This window comes from Anthonomus grandis, chromosome 4 (assembly GCF_022605725.1).
Source record: "Anthonomus grandis grandis chromosome 4, icAntGran1.3, whole genome shotgun sequence".
NCBI lineage: Eukaryota > Metazoa > Arthropoda > Insecta > Coleoptera > Curculionidae > Anthonomus > Anthonomus grandis.
Window position 1 is genome coordinate 13,616,780 of NC_065549.1, and position 14,465 is coordinate 13,631,244.

A 14,465-nucleotide genomic window follows, 5' to 3' on the forward strand; every position below is an offset into this window, starting at 1 on the left:
ACGACCTGATATCCATGCTAGAGTTAGTTTAATAGATATGGCTATACTTTTGAGATGATCTCACCCAGCATTCAAATGATTGTTTTTATCATTGGTTGATATGGAAACAAAATTGACTTATACGGATCTTCAGCAATATACTGATGATTCACAGCTGTATACGGCATTTTGTCTCAATTCCATAGCTCTTTGTCTAAAATCCAAAAACAAATATACCAGTAGTGGATGAACTCACATTAGTTTTTCGCCTCTTCCTGCACCTTCCTCTTCTATTTTTTGCCTGCTTTGCTATAATAGAGATCCACCATACAGGCCCTGCCTGTCCTCCTGTAATTCCAACAGAAAAGTATCTTTTGAAGTAATATTAATGAAGCATCTTATCTGATTGCATGACGAAGATTGATTTAATTTCTGGATCTTTCTCTATTTTCACCGCACAGCTTTAATTTGACCTTCTATGGGGCTTTGGTTTTGTTTGATCCTGCATTGGACCGCCCTACGATTGGCAGTAGATCCAGCAGTATTTTCATCCCCTGTGTAGGGGTTGTTCTTATGAATCCGGTGATGCACAAGCATACTAGTCTTTGGACCCTCTGCAGTTGCCTGATTACTGTAGTTTGTGTAGCATTTCTTCTCTAGGTTATTGAACCATATAAAACTATGTGTCTTATTTTTGTTTTATACAGCCATAGGTTCAGTTTTAGGTTCAGGCCTGTGCTTACATCTGCCTAAAGCAGTTTTTGCCATAAGAATAGCCTTGTTGATATATGTTCTCTATGTCATTCCATGACCAAAAATGACTCTTTTTAACTTCTTTCAAGAATGGTATTTGTTCTTTCTTTTAGTCCTTCCAGGGCTCGGTTCTTTATGAAAGGAACTATAGTGGATTTAAGCGGGATAACTAACAAGCCATCATCATGTCAATGCAAAATATTGTCAATTATGTTCCTGTATTTTTGCTGAAATATAGTTATTGCATTTGCCTTAGACTACCAAGTCGTCGACAAAGCTTAGGCCAAAGCTTTTTTTTATTTATTATTCCTATTAGTAGATCGTCTACGAGAACTTATACTAGAATAATGGCGATAGAATACTTCCTTGGTGATAGCCTGAGAACACTCTCCCTATTACTGTTTTTATTCAAGCGTGAACTGATAGCCTCAACTGATCTTAGACTAGCCCCAATCCAGTGTTAAAGAGTAGTTGAAATTTTTCATCGAGTAAGTGCATTGATGAGTTACGGACATTTATAAACGTCCCTTCTATGTTTCGGATTGTTGCCAGTGCTTATTCTTTGTCATTAACTGACTTTGATTTGGAGCCTGTGAATTTTCTATATTATAGTACGTAAGTGTTTTATTACGATATAATTATAGATTTATGCTATGTATGCTCTAAATATTTTGCATAGGCGAGGCAATAGGGTTGCTTCATCTATATTCAGCACCTCTTCAATTAGTGGTCTCACACTTAATTATTTCATTGGCTTTTTGCAGTCAGTTTTTATTTGCATTGTTTGTCTTTAAAGAGACTTTGCTTGCATATTTCGTTGGTCAAGCATAGAAAGAGCGTATTTACAATTCTAGGGTAAATTACGAAATAAAAGCAAAATGTTAAGAACGTTCAGACAGTAATATAGAAAGTAAGTCAAATACATTTAGTATATAGTTTAGTATATATTTAGTATCATCTTTTAATCGAAAATGCTCAAAAACTGTAAATAGAACTGAGAAGTTAAGGGTATCTCCTTTGTTAAGGTATACCAACGTTGACAATATTACGGATAGGTTTCTGAGCAAGTTTTGCTTTAAATATTTTTCTAAAAACGTTATTTGCAAAGCTAAATAGGAAATTTCATAACTTGCTCTTTTCTTCTAGAATTCGATCTATTACGGCAATGTTACTACAGCCGATACAGCTAATATTACGGATAATATACAGCAACTAACAATTGAAGATGTGGCTGCATTAACCAAAGGTCAAACCGACACCGACACTGAAGAGGTGTGTACCAGATCACTCTTAAGATTTTAGAAACTTTAAATTTACATTGATTTCACGTTCAACAAACGGCATGAATACGTTTTCAGTTGCAATGGTGCAACTCGGATCTGACGACAACCGGCGCGCAGACTCAGAAACTCCAATACGACAATATCCAACGCCATCTGGTGTTGAACGGCCTCAGCAACAATCGGTTAAATATCAACAGCAACCTGGCAGCCCGACTGCAACGTTTGCAGGCGCAAAACGCGCTCAATGCGCCTTTTTTTGCTCAGGATCAAGATCAACGGATGCCACAGTCCCCCGATGATGTTCTCATTGACGATTATGGTAAGCCAGTATTTTTATTTTAAATTAATGAATAATTACTATTTAATTTTGTTACAGAAGCGCATCAGAGCTGCAGTTCATCAGCTTCAGCTTCGCCCCAAGACGAGGATCGCGCTTTTGATCCCTCAGATTCAGCAGAATCCTCTGACGAAGGCAACGATTACTCGAGGCCTACCACCGCTGATATACGACCACCCATGAAAGGTTTTGTCAATCCTAATTATCCAGGATTTCAACATTTGGCTCATACATTAAACTTCGATGAAGAAACTTTGAATAACGCCAACAATAATAATGAAATTTTTGAGGTAAGTAACAGATTTGTCAATGGATTTAAATATCAACTGTGAAAAAATATGATTAATGCTCAATATAGAAAAATGTATAGTGAGCTTTTCAATTCCCTCTCTTATTTATTCTTCTCAAGTAGTTTGGTATTCTTATTCGTGTTTCCTTAGTTCAACATCTCCTTCGTCATCTTCTTTCTGTATGTTTCCAAATCAGTAACCTTTTGTTCTCTGCAAGTGATAGTACCTTTAATGTCTTTAAGTAAGAACATAGTGGTTGAACGAAAAATCATATGTGCTATCTTTTGAAAAATATTTTCCCATTTTTTACAGATCCATGACAAATTCGACAGTGTTAACCGCCTGGACAGCGTGGAAAATATCCAGAAGGTATTCCACGACAAATCTCTTAACCTTAACATAGACGGTGTTACTCCAATTACTCCAGAACCGTTAGCCGCCACCCCAAATGATGTGCTGAGCATAAGCGACGGAAGCGAGAATAATGACGATAGTTGCACCACTGTTAATGAAAACTTCAACATTCGGATTGATGAGAAAAAAGTGTTTGATAGTGTGTTAAATGTCGGGGAGAACTATGCAAGTGACGATAAAGCACAGTCTAGTGATGACAGTAAAACAGATAATAAAAGTATTAGTGATGTGACTAAAAGTGATGTTATTGATAAAGAGAGTGTTGTTGGCGATTTTAGGAAGGAGGTAGAAGAAGAGTTTGAAAAGGTTAGTTTAGAAGAGGTAATTTTTAGAAATATTAGTAAAAATATCTTTTAAGTAGAATATTTAGTTGTTATTTAGATTTTCCAATATTTACAGCACTGCAGTGATGCAGCAGATAAATCAAAACTCATTCAAGCCACAGAGCAAGAGCTAGAAGAAACTGTGGAAAAGCTGCAAACCATTACACCACTTCAACCCATTCAAGCCTCATCAACCACCAATGATGCACCAGTTATCATCCAACCATCACCGATCGTTGCTGAAAAGCCATTAGTTCTAGAAGATACGTTGATAGTTAAAAGCCCTTTAAAAGCAAAAGCTCCTGAAGTACCTGTGACAACTCTTCAACTCAAGAAAGAAGAAACGTTGGCTAGACTGTCTAGAAATTCAAAATCAAAAGAAGAAAAGATGGCTCAAAATGTTGCCATGCCTATGGAGGTTGATAGTATGATCAGCCTGAATGCGTGTACCGATCAAAAATCAATTAAAGTAAGTCAAACCATCAATCAAGACTATTTTTTGAATATTTTCTCAAATTTCAGGACAGAACGAAGCCAGTTCCATCGTTTCTGCCTTTACAAGAAAACGCCCCTCGTCAGATCGAGCAAATTCTCTCTCCAATAGAAAATAAAATGGCGGACGCGACACTGTCAAGTTGCCAAGAGAGCATTTCGAAAATCGTAGTGGAGAGGCCTAAGAATTTTTTGAAAACCCACCGAAAAATGGACGTGGACACAAACGAGACGGAGAGTGTTCAGAAAAAGATGGATTTGAGTCGAAGAGATTCAAATAGGGAACTTGAGGAAATCGAAATTCAAATTAAGAAGATTAAGTCTGATACTATGAATCATTTGGAAGAGATTGAAAGGTTTCGAAAAGAGGGTAATACATAATTTATCTTAATGGATATAATTTTGCTTCTTCAGCACGTTTGACATCAATTTAATTTTAATCTATTTTTCAGAATATACTAAAAATTTCAAAGAAAAAGACGACGACTGTTGCTCACTACGCAAACCTATGATCCCAAAAACTTTTGTGAAAAAAAGAAGAGACTACAACCAACAATTTGGAAGTCTGATCACATTTCCAAAGAGGGAGAACATTAAGAGAGATCCTTTGAACAGAAGATCTGTGCCCATGGTGAGAGATAGAAGAAAAGCACATGATGAGTCTTTAGGTAAGTTATATGTATTTATCCTAATTGATTTGAGTAATAGAATTAAAGTTCACTCGTATTTGGCTATCGATATAATCATCTTAATCAGAAAATAAAAAATCTTTTAAACCCAAACACATTTTCAAACTTCATTTATTATTAGGTATGAAACCGCTTTTGCTTCCTAAATATGACACCGTGTGGTGCAACACTCATTGAAATTAATTAATTAAAATCATAATCACATGCTAATTAAGGTAATGGTTGTGTGAGGACGTGAGCGGTGGCCGTTGATTATAATTGGGGTTCATTATCGCGAGCCCTGGCCCCTCAGGGATTCACACAATCCCCTTTTCTTCCCTTTGGGTGTTGGGTTAACAGAAAACGGCCAGATAGAAAATGGGCCTATGAGGGCAATAACTGCTTGTTTTAACGATGGTGGATGTTAGTGAAACTTTCCTTTTTTATTACGTTGTGGTCTTATATCGTGGGACCCTTTTTAGTGTCTTATTATCGTGTAACATTTATAAACTTCGTTTATTTAAGTTATGTAAGTTTTTTGCTTAGGACGTCTTATTAAAGGCAGTTATTGAATGAGGGTTGGCAATCTAGATAAATGGATAGAGAATATGGAAGATGTTTGTGCATGATTTTATTAATATAATATTAATTTTATTATCTATTATGTATAATAATGGTTAAATATGGATGCTATTTATTTAGTACCAGTACCGACTTTCCAGTACCAATTGGTACCATTTTTTCTTTTTGCGAAAAAAAATACCCGGAATATCTCACAAGATGGAATTTGAGTAAATTTTTGAACCTTACGTTTCAAAGGGCAAACCTTTTGGCAAGTTTTTACTTTTTTATTTATCTATCGTTTATTTCCTTCTCTATTCTTATTATTACCATTATTTTTCTAAGCTATATTAAGTCTTCGAATATATCATGGTTGTTAAATTGGTTGGACAGGTTTTTTTTCTAAAATGCTATTCATACGTCTTGAATCAGAGTAGACCGAAGAGCTATGAAAAGAGCCAATTTAATGTCACGTTATTGATTAGATAACTAGAATCAAATAGAGATATATCGAAGAATATCGAAATGGCGACTACAAGAAAACAAACGTAATGGAGGCAGATCACCAGCACGCTGGAGCGATTATATAAAGAGAATTGATGGGATTTGGATAATGACGGCCCAAAACCAAGAGACATGGAGGAACTTAGAGGAGGCCTATGTCCAGCAGTAGAAAATGGTGGCTACAAGATGATGCTGATGATAATGATGAGCACGTAACAAGTTCATTGTACATTATCCAGCTTTGCACTCTGAAGCAAGATCGTATTTTTATCGAGTTCAGTGTTGAATGATGCATATCTTCCAGGTTGATAGCTCCAAATTATTATTTTTATGTGCAGATTAAATTAATATACATCACTATTCTGGTTTACTTACCACTACTAGATACACCTACATTTTGTTAAATAAATTAGTTGGAAAATATTGAACTTTGTTCAAAAGTCAATAAAAAGGTCAATAAACTATCTTCCTGGCAAGGAAGATTTTTTTTAGTTTCAATATTTAATTTTCGACATTAATATCAATTTCCTGTGGCTTAATAGATATCATTTTAAGGGTTTTATCATTTTAAAATTATAAAGCAGATACAATTAGTTAAAATGCCATTTTTTTTTACTTTCTATAGTACACAAACGATAAACTTTAAAACAAGATTATTCCAAAAAATTACTCAAATTCACAAAAATACTTATATTTTTTAAATTTTAAGTTTACATTTTTTAAGCAAAAATGTTTATTATTGCTCTATATTATTTAATTAAATGCTAAAATGGAATTAAATTACTTTTCTTAACTAATAATACACTTATTTTAATAATTAAGTCTAATTCTTGAAATACTGATTTTTATTTACTGCAACAAAATTAAAACTTTTTGATAAAATTTAATAAAATATAATTGGATTTAAAAAAAGTTTAGAAGTTTTGTATTTAATTTATTTGAATACAAACAAACTTATCCATTAATATCTATTAATGTAAATTTGTAGTCTTTTTGTTACATTTGTAAATTATATTTTTTTATTTTTGAAAATCTAAAATTAATAACATTGTAAATATTATAATACCATATAAATATAATGTTTTTTAAAAGTTTGTTTACACTACAACTGTTGTTAATTTAATTTAATTTATTATTGTTTTCTTTCAAAAAAAACAGCCTTGTGTAAATTTCAAAATTAAAAATATTGTTTTAAATGAGAAATATTAAAAAGCCCTATCTTTATTTTGTAAATTTTTTATGGTATACAGGGTGTCCAAGATAAGAATCCTAAGCATGGGGATCTCGGTACCTGTTGGAGATACAGCTTCGGTTAAATAAGGAAAAAGTTTTGCACTTTGAAGCGTATTTACATGCCGTTGAGAAACTTCAAAAATTTCCATGGCCTGCTGAGATATTTGGATAAAAAACGGAAATTTGCCAATATCGATTTTATTTTTTCCTGGCTTTATTTTAAAAGATATCAAAAAACTATTGACACTTTCTCATTGACACTTTTGAAGTAGTATGTGATGGCGCTATTAAATTTTATATCCGATGTTTCGTTTCCGAGAAACCACCATCAACTTTATTTTTTTATATGGCGCGAAAAGAAAGTACACCCTGTATCTGATTCCATTTTTTATTACAAATTCAACGATGTATCACATGTCACATTTTTTTTTGTTAGTTAAAAGGAAAATGATGACGATGTATCACATGTCACATTTTTTTTGTTAGTTAAAAGGAAAAATACAATTTTTCTTTTTTTTCTAAACATATTATTAAGTAGGCTTTGGAAACAAATGCTTTGACACTTTGACATAAATATCTTTTACCCTGTCACATATTTTTTATTAAATATCAATTGCCGTTGTTGTTACCGTGATTGTCGAGATGTTGTTTGTTGAGTAATTATTGTTATTATTATTTACTGTTGTCGTTATTATTGTTAAAATTGTGTTATTATCTTCAAATATGCCTGGTGGTCATTATAGTAATGAAGAGAAGTTTGACATGCTACATTTTGTGCTACAAAAATACTGTAAATACAGCAGCAATGTATTTTAATAAATTTCCAGATAGAAAGCAACCATGTAAATCCATTTTCTTAGAGTTGGCTCGAAATTTAAAAGAATATGGTTCGTTTAAAAAGCCTGTTTTATCTCGAAAAAAGGAATCTCTCGAAGAAACTCAAAATAATGTTTTACAAGCAGTTATTGAAAACCCCGAGATATCAACCAGGCAAATTGAAAAAAATTTAGGAGTGGCCAAATCTACAGCTCAGTTTATTTTACGTAAAAACAGATATCACCCCTACAAATTTAGAATTTGCCAAGGACTTAAACCGGATGGGGATTTCGAACGACGTCGGCATTTTTGTGAGTGGTATACACGTGCCTGTGAAGAGGATTTTAATTTTCCATCAAAAATAATATGGTCCGACGAAAGTATGGTCACTAATAATGGTATCTTTAACCGCCGCAATAGTCATTACTGGGTCCAACAAAATCCGCGTGTTAAGAAAATATCTAGACATCAACAACGTTTTGGTTTCGGCAACGTTTAATATGTGGTGTGGAATTTTAGGAACCAAAATACTAGGTCCATTTATTTACCATTATTCATTAACAGCAGAACGATATCTTAATTTATTGCAAAATGATTTAGAAGACTGCTTAGATGATTTACCTCTGGCACAAGTCAATAGCTGTTGGTTTCAACAAGACGGGGCTCCTGCACATAATTCTGGTCAAGTTCGACAGTACCTTTCGCAGCATTTTCCTGAAAAGTGGATTGGAACCTCCAGTGAAGTGTCTTGGCCAGCGCAATCCCCAGACTTAACCCCTTTGGACTTCTTCCTTTGGGGATTTATTAAAAACCGAGTCTATCAACATTCTTTTGGAACTGAGCAGGAGTTACGAGAATGTGTGACGGCCGCTTTTCAAAGTATTACGCAAGAGATATTGCGTGATGTATTAACTGCTACTGTAAGAAGATCATACTTATGTCTAGAAAATAACGGAAACCTGTTTGAACAACTGTTTTAAATTAAATTTATAAAATGCGTTAATTTATTTGCTTTTTTCGTTATTTTTAAAATGTATTCATTATTTGTTGCATATCGTTAGAAAAATCATAAAACATTTGTCTATTACTGGTTACATTTTTTTATTTATAAGTAGTACAATGTACAATGCAAATGAATGCTTCATTTAGCTTCATCACTCTCTAAATAGATATTAAGAAAAATGTAACAGACTCGGTAACAAGTATTTACATACGCCAAAGCATTTGTTTCCAAAGCTTACTTAAAAAATATGCTAAAAAAATAGAAAATTTGCATTTTTCCTTTTAACTAACAAAAAAAATGTGACATGTGATACATCATTGAATTTGTAATAAAAAATGGAATCAGATACAGGGTGTACTTTCTTTTCGCGCCATATAAAAAAATAAAGTTGATGATAGTTTCTCGAAAACGAAACGTCAGATATAAAATTTAAAAGCGCCATCACGTACTACATCAAAAGTGTCAATGAGAAAGTGTCAATAGTTTTTTGATATCTTTTAAAATAAAGCCAGGAAAAAATAAAATCGATATTGGCGAATTTCCGTTTTTTCCAAATATCTCAGCAGGCCATGGAAATTTTTGAAGTTTCTCAACGACACGTAAATACGCTTCAAATTGCACAACTTTTTCCTAATTTAACCGAAGCTGTATCTCCAACAGGTACCGAGATTAAAAAATTAAATTTATCTAAAAAAAGACCCAAAAATATTTAAAACTGAAAAAATAAAAAAACCTATGCTCGGTTCAGTATTATATGCAGATTGGCGCAACGAAAACGAAACATTTGACACCCTTGAATAATCAGCAGGCCTAAGGTTAATGCATTATTTGTTAATAAAATAAGGCCCTTCAGTACTTTTACGCTATTTTCTGGCATTTTTTGTCTTAAAGTAAACCGTAATAATCTTCAATAAAGTTATTATTTGAAATTACCTCACCGCGTTATCTGTCTTATAAGTTTTGAGTGTACGGTTTTTGGGGTATCATGCTTGAGAGAACCATGATCGGATAAGAGCTCCGCTCTAATTTAAGTATGCTCTAATACATAATGACTGCCGCACTTGACGTAAAAACTTAGGTACAATTTTTCAAAACTTTGTAAATATTTAAGAATTTTGTCCTAAATAAACCCCAAATACTAAATTTTAATCAAATCGGACCAATAGGAATAAAGTTTTGATTGTCACGTGACCCGAAAACTCAATCTTTCAAAAATTTGTTAAAAATTAATATTTATTTCCCAAACCAAATTCCAAATACCAAATTTTAATCAAATCGGACCAAAAGGAAAAAAGTTTTGATAGACACGTGACCTTTAAACTCAATATTTCAAAAATTTGTTAAAAATCAATAATTACTTCCTAAATAAACCCCTAATATCAATTTTTAATAAAATCGGACTAATAGGAAAAAAGTTTTGATAGTCACGTGACCTGAAAACTTAATATTTCGAATATTTGCAAAAAAGTTATAATTATACCTTAAGTCAACCTCAAATACCAAATTTCATTCAACTCGGGCAAATAACAAAAAAGTTTAAAAAAAAAATAATAATCCCACATAAAATAATAATACATTAAATCCCTATTAGATTTTTTTTTATCATTAGGACCCACTACATTGTAATTCTTGTCTAGCAAAATGCCTTATAGAGACCATTGTGTCGCATGAATATTTTAATAATACACGGTAAATTCTTAAAACGTCAAAACTTTACCGAATTATCACGGCTAAAAAAACCTGACTTGGTAAAAGATATGCGCATATTCGAATTATCCAGAGTCTCTTGAATAATTCCATACTAATTTCAAGAAGTTTTGAGCTATTTTAAGTATTTTATCAATGAAATTAAGAAGCAAGTCCGAGCTGATTCATCCACGTTGACGCCATATTGTCAAAGTCGCCATTAAAATTGGGCATAGACGTCAAAATCGACCATTTTTACACGATGTTTTAGGGCGTAAAAAAAGGTTTTTATCTTATGATTTGTACATGAAAAAATAGTAGAAAGCTGTAGGAACAGATTAACATTAATTCTAGCCCGATTCTAATAGGTTTTACTAGTTAAACTTCGATTATAAAAAGGGTATTTTTTTCGGCGTTTCCGTTGCCATGGAAACGCGGCTATTGGTTGCTTTGAGAATGGCCAATGTGCATGGTAATTTGCGATTTTTCGCGTTTGGTACTTTTTCGGAAAAAAAAATACTTTTAGAGTACTTAATAGCGATAATTTTAGTATGTTATAGTAAAATGAATGGCGCATTTGCTCAATTGATTTTGGTTCATCCATGACATACAGGATACGCACAATTAGTTTTTTTAAAGTAAAAAATTTTAATAAATTCATTACTCAGAAACGGGTTTACTTAGAAGTACGGTTGCAATTGGAAAACATTTCTCTTATTATAGGCTATAAACCATCCATAAGCCATTTAGCTCTACGTGGCTCCACTAAAAAGTTATTAAAAGTAGAAAAAAAAATGTGAAAAAGGGTATTTTCAAATGAACACTACTCACGCTGTATAAACGATAGTGCTAAACTTAATAGACCGTTTTATTCGAAAAAGATGCTGGTTTAATTAATCCAAATGAATTTTTTTAAAATTTTGCACCGAAAAAATTTTAAACAGAAAAAACTAAAATAATCTTAGCTCTGGATGAGACGCACATATCTTCTGTAGGTCATTACTTCCGGAAAGATACCGTTAGACCGTCAGAGGGACTAGAATCTCACACATGCCTCAATTTTTGGACTTAAAAAAAATACTTTCCATATGCTGAGAATAACCAAAAACTATACCGCACTGTCTCACGTGAACTCTAATTGATCCATAAAGTTTCATAACATTCAAAGAAGCATTGCGACCTGTATTTTTTTGATTTTGAAGTCGTTTTTTTTTTAAACAAAAAAAATAGATAAAAATTTGTAAATAATCAGGTTATAGCCCTATATTTAGCCCTAAATTATAAAAAGATAAACTTCGTTTCTCTATCCCAAATCCCAACAAAGTTATTAGCACTTTTGTCTGATGGGTCCGAATTTTGTGCGGAAATTCCCCTGCGGGAGAGCCCCTCCATTACAGTCTCACTCTAATAATAAAATCAACCAGTCCAAGTATCCAAGCATCTTTTAAAAAAACTAATGAACTGCCTGTAATTGCCTCTGATACGTCACGCTGTACGAAAGTTTTGGTGACTGTCAACTGATATAATTAATAGCCTGTAAATGTCTATATTAATTAGCTTTTCATATTTCGTGCCTTAACACACATGAATAAAAATTTCAAAGAAAAGTAATTTTTAAAACTATCTAGGTTATATTTTTGGATATAAATATAAATCACTCATCTAAGAACGATATATGAAAATATGAAAAGCCTGTTTAACCTATTTTTATTATAACGGTAATTACCAACTGTAGGATATTTCTATCAACCTACAAATCATTTCTATGGAAAGGCATAAGACATATAATCATCATCATCACTGAATCTTGTCGTGTCCCCTAGTAAGAGATATATACTATGAAAATTTAAAAAAAATACAATCTTAAAAAAAACAAATAGGAACATATCATCCGTTTATCCTTCCTCTAAGAGACCACACAAAAAAACAAATCAAAGGTAAAAACTCTTCATATTTTACATACTGAGTTTTATCAGTAAACAGCGCCTAAATATTCTTTGATTTTGGAACACCTACGGAAAATTCACTTTTCTAGTAGAGATTTCTAGATTAATATTAATGATAAATTTAATATTTTCTTCAACATCTAAATAAGGACTTGATGTTGTTGCTGTGGGTAGTGTATCGTAATCCTTACAGTAAGACTCTTGAAGACGTTGAAAAGTTATGTCCGTCATATTTTAGTTTGGTAACATAACCACTACCATAACGAAACCTGCTAAACAACGTTAAAGGTTAAATGGTAACTTGGTAATTTAAAGAAAAAATTTTACAATAGCTACTCTAATTTAAAAGCCTACTTTTTGAACGAAACTAGAAAGGATTCATGAGATTCAAAAAATATTGACAATCAATGATAGACGCTCAACTTCTGTTTAATGAGACCCTGACTTGGAAATATAAACAAGTTTATGAGTCTAACCAGGTACATACATACAATACTTTAAACCAAATAAAACAGATCAAATCCTTGTTAAAATCAATACAAAAAACTTCTATATTCATTGATTTGACTACAAAAATTACCTTTGGATATATAATTTTATATAATTTATGTTATTTGTTATTATGTTATTTATATGTTAATTATTTTATATTATTAGTGTATATAAGCATTTAATATTTTTTAAACTATGAATTATATTTAGCCTTTATTAGAGATATGAGATTATTTTCTTATAGGAGGATTTGACGTATACAATATCGAAACCGCAATGCCCAAAATAGACTTAGATGCCATTGAAAATCACCTAAAAGCAGCAAGGGACGAAGAACGTAGGGTGAGTGTCTTTAATTATTTTAATTTTTTTAAATTTAGAATGCAGAGATATTTTTTAAATTAATGTTTATAATAGCTTACGTAAAATTAATTTTTTTATGAAAACATGGGACATAAATTTGGATAGGCATATTATTTACTAATTTTCTTTTATTCTTAATTAGTAAATATCTTGTGATTCTATCAAAACGATAACATATCAAATTAATAAAGCAAATCACTTTGTTGTAACGAATTAATTATGACAACTAAATGATATTTGATTGAAATGCGGGATTGGGGGTCGGTGTTGATATAACAGTGCATACCTGAAAAAAATCAAGTACTCGTGAGCAAATATTTTACCATTTAATTGTAAATATACAAACCAACAACGTTTTTGTAAACATGTTATTAAGGACATTTTTCATAATACAGCAGTATACATACATTATTGTTACAGTATAACTAACATTGGCGGGCGTGTTTTATTCACTTCACAACTAATCAAGTATCGGCCAGGTACTTAGTGATAAAACAATAACACACACACTATGGTAATATCTCCATAGTGTTGCTTAACGTGCTCTTAGCACGAAAAAATAGACATTCTAAATATTACTAAATTACTTAATGGACTAAATCAGGTACAGGGTGGCCAGATAACAATGCAAAGTGCTGTATTTTGGAAACTATTCATCGATAGAGACTTGCGGTAAAAATTTTTGTAACTAAAGTAGCCAAAAGAATACCGTGGAAAATATTTTCAGATTTCCGAGATGGTCGCCAGGGGGCGTAACCGCCATCTCAAACTTTTTAAGAGATTTTTCACTGAAATCTACCAAGTAAATATTACGAAAAAATATATGCTTTTTAAAGCTCAGCTTTACTCGAACACTGTGTGACGTATCTATTAAAATAAGGTGGTAGGGGTTAATTTAATGTTTTTTTAAACTACATTTTTATGAAAAAAAAGTCATATTGCATTTAATTTTTTAAAGAATTTTGTAATTTTTCTGTTAATACATAAAAAAACGCGCTCTCGAGGCATCGCAAGAACTAGACATATCACAGATAAGACCGATTTGATGGAGCAATAAATGTTTTTTTTTCAACGAGACTAAGTTTGTTAAAATCCGTTCAGTCGCTTAGGAGTTACAGGTGTTTATTTAAAAAAACTTTGAGTTACCCCCGCCACTTTATTTTAATAGATACGTCACAAAGTGTTAAATAAAAATTACTCGAGTAAAGCTGAGCTTTAAAAAGCATATATTTTTTGGTAACATTCACTGGGTAGATTTCAGTGAAAAATCACTTAAAAAATTTAAGATGACGGTTACGCCCTCGCGACCATCTTGGAAATCT

At 32.1% G+C, this 14,465-nt stretch overlaps 1 protein-coding gene across 2 annotated transcripts in view; it reads left to right on the plus strand.

Annotated features, from left to right (window-relative positions):
- Positions 1-14,465, plus strand: part of LOC126735738 (uncharacterized) — a 508,234-nt gene that overhangs the window by 428,022 nt on the left and 65,747 nt on the right. For both annotated transcript variants that reach the window (XM_050439822.1, XM_050439824.1), the window contains 8 exons: positions 1,879-2,004; positions 2,091-2,334; positions 2,392-2,642; positions 2,955-3,362; positions 3,456-3,848; positions 3,902-4,241; positions 4,324-4,539; positions 13,025-13,122. In XM_050439822.1, the coding sequence (XP_050295779.1) occupies positions 1,879-2,004; positions 2,091-2,334; positions 2,392-2,642; positions 2,955-3,362; positions 3,456-3,848; positions 3,902-4,241; positions 4,324-4,539; positions 13,025-13,122 (2,076 nt within the window). The remainder of the gene's footprint in view (positions 1-1,878; positions 2,005-2,090; positions 2,335-2,391; positions 2,643-2,954; positions 3,363-3,455; positions 3,849-3,901; positions 4,242-4,323; positions 4,540-13,024; positions 13,123-14,465) is intronic.